Source organism: Sinocyclocheilus anshuiensis, unplaced genomic scaffold, assembly GCF_001515605.1.
Source record: "Sinocyclocheilus anshuiensis isolate Anshui unplaced genomic scaffold, SAMN03320099.WGS_v1.1 scaffold207, whole genome shotgun sequence".
NCBI classification, from domain to species: Eukaryota; Metazoa; Chordata; class Actinopteri; order Cypriniformes; family Cyprinidae; genus Sinocyclocheilus; species Sinocyclocheilus anshuiensis.
This window is the reverse complement of record NW_015551045.1, coordinates 55,597-63,444: the sequence shown is the minus strand read 5'-3', so window position 1 is coordinate 63,444 and position 7,848 is coordinate 55,597. Positions and strand designations below refer to the sequence as shown.

Below are 7,848 nucleotides of genomic sequence, written 5' to 3'. Positions count from 1 at the left end.
CTCTAGATGTACACTCGATTCGCGTTCGAGAGGGTTCCTCGAGCTGAAGGGATCCCCCGAATTTGGTGGAGATCCGCCGGCGCATGCGCGAGATAGTGACACCAGTCAACACTTTCACTTCAGTAAGGACTTGTTCAGGCAGCAGCATTCAAGCGTGGTCTTATTCGACCGCAAGTGCCCTGCGAAGTGGACTTCACATGAAATTCTGCCATGATTCCAGTTCCAAGGGAACGTACACGTTACAATCAAAGGGCATTATGTCACACTTCTCTAGTAAGTTTCGTCTGTGTGTGAAGACAGCAGCGCAAATCCGTGAATGAATGTTCCGAAGTGAAATAAACTTCAACTGAATAAAGTTGAATGGAATTGAATTGAATTAAAGTTGAATAAACTTCAACTTTACTGTTCAGTGCACTGATGTCAGACTCATTTTGGATAATAAAGTTTATTGTTAAATTGTTAAATGCCCTGCCTCCATTAAGTATCTCTGTCACATCATTATAAGTGTTTGATCACCACATTTGAGTGATCATTGCAAAAAATGTGTTTATGTATATATATTCTGTTTATGTATATACTGTATTCTAAATATAGTACTAGTCAAATGTTTGGACACACGAATGGGAAAGTGTCCAAACTTTTGACTGGTACTGTACTATAATATACACAAAGAATATCTTTGTGTATTTTTTTACTCCCTAATATCGGTATCGATATCGGCCCCAAAAAAAAAAACATCGGTCGGGCTCTACTGATAATAATCAGAAATGTTTCTTGAGCAGCGAATCTTCATTTCTGAAGGATCATGTGACATTGAAGACTGGAGTGATGATGCTGAAAATTCAGCTTTGCATCACAGAAATAAATTACATTTTACAATCTATTACAATAGAAAACTAGACTTTAAAACTTTAAATTGTAATAATATTTTGAATTTTTGATCAAATAAATGCAACCGTGGTAAGCAGAAGAAACTTCTTTCAGAGACATTAAAAATCTTTCATCACTATAGGCTGTATAATAAAGTTTAGCTTGACATATGGCAATAAACCCCTAGCAAATGCTCTCATGGCACACCACACGCCTACTTTGCCATCTTTAATCAGAAGTTGCAGCCGTCCAACATCTTCTCTAGAGAGGCTCATATCTAAAGGTCCCGTCGGGACACCCAGGTTGTATTAAATTATAAGAACCAGCATGAAAAACAGGATAAAAGTACTTTCCGTTATACTTTATCTAGATTCAATGCCACTTCTCCTATTATCTGTTGTGAATTATGTTCTATGAGTTTCCATTATACTTCTACTGAAGCATACGCTGCTTGTTTTCAGCATATTCTGGTGTAAGCTTAACCCGCGGGACTAATATACACCCAGCGTACTCGTTCCTTCTTCAGTGAAGCGTCTGTGAGCGTGTGCGTCTCCCACAAACCCCTGCAGTCGCTCAGTCTGCTCTCAACGCTGGCCGTTTTTTCCCTCTCCGTTCCAAAGCCTCTCGGATTTCACAAAAAGCAGCAGAAGCCGAAGACCAAATCGAGAGAAATCTGGCCCCCGTGTCCAGAAAATATTCCCTTTCCTGTTTCCCCTCGCTAAAGATTCAAAATAACTTTGCCGTTATGGCTATAAGTGCAAAACAGAGCGTATTTTTAACATCTGTTCCCTGAAGAATTTTCACTGTACTGCAATTGTGATTTTAGACAAATTAACAAATAAAATGAACCCAAAAAAAGTTTACTTATTTATTATCTAAAAAAACTAATAAAACATAAGTAAATAAGTAAATAAATATGATTTTCACTTGAATAATTGTTCAAATAAAAAATACAATAAAATCAAAAGAATAAATCAATTGCAGAGTAAATACATATTGTGATTTTTATTTGAAAAATGCATTAATAAATGAATATATAAAATGAATAAAGATAAATAAATAAATGTTTACTTATGAATTATTTATTTAAATTAAATCTAAAATAAAATAATAATATGAAATTAATACAATTAAACATTGTAATTTTGATATATTGTGATGTATTGCAATATTTAACAAATATACTCTATTAATAAAATGAATAAAATAAAACACAAATAAATAAAATGTTTACTTATGATTTCATTTAAATAAAATAAATAAATACAATTAAATAAGTAAATAAATATGCAAATACTTATGATTTTCCCTTTACTAACGGTTTAAATCTAAAATATAAATAAATGAAAATAAAAATAAACAGTGTAATATTAACTTGACAAATGTATTCAAATAAATAAATAAAAATGGATTAAATATTATACATAAAAATACTAAACACTTTTAACAAAAACAAATAAAAAAAAAATGAATGAAAGAATGAATGAATGAACGAATATTTTGTAAAAATACTATAAATAATAAATTAAAGTCAATATTATTTTCCCCGGAAATCGGCATGTCAGAAATGCTGTTTATATAGCTTGTATCTTGTTTATTATATTCTGTATTAAATCGAAAACATAAACATAACTAAAAATGGATCGTTACACCTCATAGTGATGAGGAGGTCTAAGACGTACCAAACCACAAGCCAGAGTCTAAAAACACTTTCTTTCTTTTTTTCAGTGTAGTCTGAGCTTCAAGCGGTTTGGTGCGAGTTTGGCGCTTAAATATGCATTTATCATATAAAAATCAAGACGCAGCAGGATATCTCAAAGCGAGTGGCTCTTGAAACCACAGTTTTGAGCACACACACACACACACACACACACAGTCGTGCCAGCTACCGAAATACAGCCGCGTGCTGATTACAGATCACACTCGTGCCATCCAAAAGCGCAAATTACACAGTTTCGCCTCTTCCCGTAAATACCACGTACAATTAGCCTCTATTTTTACCCCACCTGTCTACATCAGACGATCTGTCGAAGAAACTCGGTCGCTCTATAAACGGACGGTTTTCATCACCTGGCGCATGAAAGCATTGTTTTATGAGCTCTGCGATGACAAACGGCTGATTTCTGCTCGAGCTCGAGTCTATAAACAACACGGCAGCTTTCAGACGCATCTCAAGTGCCTCTGTTTACGTTGTGGCCTGTGCATCATTGCTGCAGAAGAGCCGTCGAGAGGACGGGTTGAGCGTGGCTGTGGCCTTTTACAGTTTTGTGAGTAAACAGAGCTTCGGCGTGGGGCGACTGGAAGGCCTGTCAGTCTGTGTTTTGTTAGGGCTGGCCCGTGACGGCTCGTTAAAGGTGCTGGAGTGAATGTGGTGGGCACACACACCACTCTTGCGGTGCCAGCTGGATGTGGTCACAAAACAAGCTGGCCTGTCAGGAATCAGACTTAATGTGAGAGATTAGAGGGCTTGAGAGAGAGAGAGAAAGATGCTAAACCAGACTTTTCATCTCTTGCATTTGCAAGTTTCAGAATTATTATCCCTTACTTTTTTTTACAATCCACCAGAGTAAAACTAGTTATACTTCCAAAAAAATTAAAAAATATCCAGTATTTTGCAAAGCAAAAGTAAAAAAAGGTTTTTGCACAACTTTCAAGTAAAATCCACTTAAATAAGTAAAATTAACAAAGTGAATAAGTACATATTTTTGATTTTATACTGAATTTTTAAGGCAAGTGTTTAATAAGAACAAGCAGCAAAAATATATATTTTTTTTTTTACAGTGCAGTACATTAGGATTTGTTTTCAAAGAACTGTCCTGAAGTAATTTTATTTTACACCTTTTAAATCATTTATTTTAGCTTACGCCTTTAGAGAATATCTTTATCTTGTTTGAATCATAAATCTAACAAAACTTTGTGAGGTTTGTGCTTAGAACAAGAACAAGTTTTTTGAAAAATGCTTTTCAAAAAATTAAGAAATACTGAAAGGGGAATTAAAGGGAAAATTAAAATTGTTTGGTGAAAAAAAAAACAATTTTCATCAAGAAAATTAAATAAATAAATAAATAAAATTTATTTTTCTTGATTAATAACTTAACACAAATTGAACGATGAACGAACAAACAAACAAAAATGAAAGAATGAATGAATGAATGAATACTGAGAAGTCAATTAAAGAGAAAATTAAAATTCCACCATCAGTATCTTTATAAAAAAAATTCAAGAAAATGTAAAAAAAAATAAATAAAAAAAAATACAATAAATAATTGTAAAGCAATGAATGTATGAATGAATGAATGAATGAATGAATGAATGAAAAGGGAAATAAAGAGAAAATTTCAATTTGGCCATCATTGGGTGCAGTATCTTTAAAAAAAAAAAAGAAAGAAAAAAAAAAACAATTTTCCTCAAGAAAATATACAAAAAATTACATAAATAAAAAAATACAACAAATAATTGTGAGTAAATGAATGAATGTATGAATGAATGAAAAGTAAGGGAATTAAAGAGAACATTTAAATTTGGCCATCATTGGGTGCAGTATCTTTAAAAAAAAAGAAAAGAAAAGAAAGCAATTTTCCTCAAGAAAAATACAAAAAATTACATAAAAAATACAATAAATAATTGTGAATGAATGAATGAATGAATGAATGTGATTTTTGATTACTTGTTTAAAATGAATGAATGAAGTTTCTGGTAAAGTACAAAGTCAAAATTGTTTTAAAAAGTTCTGAATTATTTACAAAGTTCTGAAATATAAAAGAGGTTTATAGAATTTAGCATTACGGTCAATCAACACACAGTTAAAGTTATTCAAAAATGCAGGGGACTGGATTTCCAACAGTGCATCTAATATCATCTTTGCTCAACAGATCCCAACATGAATGTAAAAGTACAAGTTCGTGCAACTCCTGGTCCCAAATAATCATTTGAAATCAACAGAGCTGCACTGTTTTTTAATGCATCATAAATTCAAGTGTATTTGTGTCCTAACAAGTAATCGCTGCGCCAAGCGAAAGTCTGACAGTCTATGTACAGCTTCCAAAGAAACAACCTTCTGAAAAAGTCCGCTTGACATTAACATTAACGCGCCTCAACACAAATCACACACACTACACTTGAGATCAGATCACATGAGAAGACAGCAGGTGTAGAGGAATCGCTCCGAACAGGACACACATCAGAAACTCCAGTCTGACATCACACCGGCACATACCCTAACAACTGAAGAGCCCGACTGGGAACGAATCCAGGACCAGATCACACGCCAGGCCTCAGACGTCTGATAGACGCTAATCTCCTCAGTAAAGTGTCAGAGCTACCGGCTGTTTGCTCAGAGAGCAGCGTGGGTAATATCTAATCCTAATGATTCATCAGAGCTTTATTTACCTTCAGAAGACACCACAAACACACAGAGAAACCTCCGCCGAGGTCACCGCTCTGCCCTGACGAGGACTGTGGGAATGTTTGGTCTGATCTGACCCAAACTTCCTCGTCCCTGCTGAAACCGGTGGGATTGATTGGCTCTCAAACAGACGCTCAGCGGGTTTCGACAGTCAAAGACACAGTCACGTTCATACGGGCATCGGGCTGTAGTGTTTCCCAGGGTTCAGTGGGTTCCCATGGCTTCACCAGCTCATGAGAAACAGCAGAGTGAATGAATAAAACAAATAAACCAATCAGAATGAGTCCCTGAAGTAATGGCCTGCTCTGATTGGCTAAAGATTAGAATATGAAACCTGAGGGGCAAATGGAGCAACAAAAAAAAAAAGTAAATTGAGCAACTAATAAAGTGTTACAGATGGATTTGCACTGTTCAAAAGTGTATTTTTTTTAAAGAAATTAATACTTTTATTCAGCAAGGATGCATTAAATAGATCAAGGCCTGGTTTCACAGACTGGGCTTAGGTTAAGCCCGGATTAGGCCATAGTTCAATTAGGACATTTAATAGAGATGTCACAATTCTCAATATAATATCAAAGCGTTCGGTACGACATTCACGGTTCAGTACGCACAGATTGAGCAGAAGATGCCTGAACAGTACCTGGACCGCCGACGGCTGGGCCCGCGGGTCGAAGAGGCGCAGCTTCTTGTCCTACAGAAACAGAAGCACAGAGTTAAAGTGTATAACGATATTACAATAGCATGAGTTCAGTTATTCACCATGTCAAACAGAAATATCAGCACAAAGAAATACCTTTATTAATAATAATGGTAAGAAAAAACATAGGTCTGCACTGAGCAATGTTAATACATTTTTGGGGGTATTTTCAGTTTTCTAATAATTCAGTCAACTTTCAGTATACTAAGTAAAAAAATGTGTTATATGAGCGATATCACATGAGTAGCAGTGCAATATGGCTGTATATCAGCACGGCTGCATGTAATAGACATCAACACCACACCACATTTTCCCACATTCACGATACTGTTGCATCAAAATCTTAAAAGGACACTTTCTTGACTATAATGTGACTCTTTAGGCGTCAATGGGCCTCGATTATCGTCATACGGTAGAAATGGTTTCATGTGGTTTTTCTTACGAGTCTGTCAACATAACTGGCAGCGAAAATCCTGCAGCAGACTGAAGTCGATGTCAAAATCAGTTCAGTCAATCAGTGACCATCAGACGACCCCAACACACTCAAACAGCCAATCAGGAGAGAGAACGGGATCAGTCAGAGGAAATGAGCGCTAATATGAACAGGCTGTCTTTCACTCGACCTTAATGAAGACCAGAGACTGACACGTCCTCTCAAGCAAAAACACAGATAACAGACAGAAAATACACAAACACTGTGTGCATTTCTAATCAGGATTAACAATTAATGTGAGTGTTTTTAGTACCTCTATTCTATGGCATGCTTTTCTTTAAACCAAATAAATAAGTGTATTTTTAATCAACTTAGAATGGTGCTTATAATGCTTTCAGATGCCGCCTACAGAGGCAGCTCACTAGCGTGGTTTCAGTCCTGAGAGACTGCATTATGGGTAAAAAGCATTAGTCCCAATGTCTCCCATAAGACATCGTCAGTAGCCACTGGCAGCTCCTCACCAGACAAACACGCCAGACACAAGACAAGACATCAAGACAGCAGCCGCTCGCACAGAGCCACACTACTTCACTGTGACGTGCTGCTTTCACTGCTCAACGACAGCAAATATAAAAGCACAATCATATACCCTTCTTATGATGTCCGTCATTATTTCAGCCGCTCTCAGCTGATTCTGACCTCTGTTATGATCGACTAAGTGCTTCGCATGCAGGAGTCATGTATTTGACAGTTTGATAATGTGAGGCATACTTGGAGCAGCATACTACCATATTACTTGTACAATGTCTGTAGTATGCATACTACATGTGTGGAATAACCAGATGATCGACTGCATTTCCCAAGAAGTGCAGTATATAACAGAACACTGTATCCCACAATGCAAAAGTATATCATTATTAGTAATATATTTTAGTTTTTTCAAAATGTTAATTTGCAGTTGAGATTATTTCTGATGATGATTATGTTCAAAGTAAAAATGTTCATTTTCAGCTTAGATAAATTTTGTTGTTGTTGTAGTTGTTGTTGATGATGATGATGATGATGATGATGATAACTTATTATTGGTTTAAAGTAAAAAAAGTTAATTTTCAGTTTAGATCATTTCTGTTGATAATAATAATAATAGAATTATGTCTTTTTATTATTTGGTTCAAAGTAAAAATGTTAATTTTCAGCTTAGATCAATTTTGTTGTTGTTGTTGTTGTTGATGATGATGATAACTTATTATTGGTTTAAAGTAAAAAAAATAATTTTCAGTTTAGATCATATCTGTTGATAATAATAATAATAATAATAATAATAATAATAATTTATTATTGGGTTCAAAGTAAAATAATAATAATAATAATAATAATAATAATAATAATAATAATAATAATAATAATAATAATAATAATAATAATAATAATAATAATAATAAT

General features: G+C 34.7%; 1 protein-coding gene across 1 annotated transcript in view; it reads right to left on the bottom strand.

The window, feature by feature from the left end:
* The window catches only part of LOC107661755 (coronin-7-like), a 185,599-nt gene that overhangs the window by 150,889 nt on the left and 26,862 nt on the right, over positions 1–7,848 (bottom strand). The window contains exon 7 of the mRNA XM_016451522.1: positions 5,916–5,966. Coding sequence (XP_016307008.1) covers positions 5,916–5,966 — 51 coding nt within the window. The remainder of the gene's footprint in view (positions 1–5,915; positions 5,967–7,848) is intronic.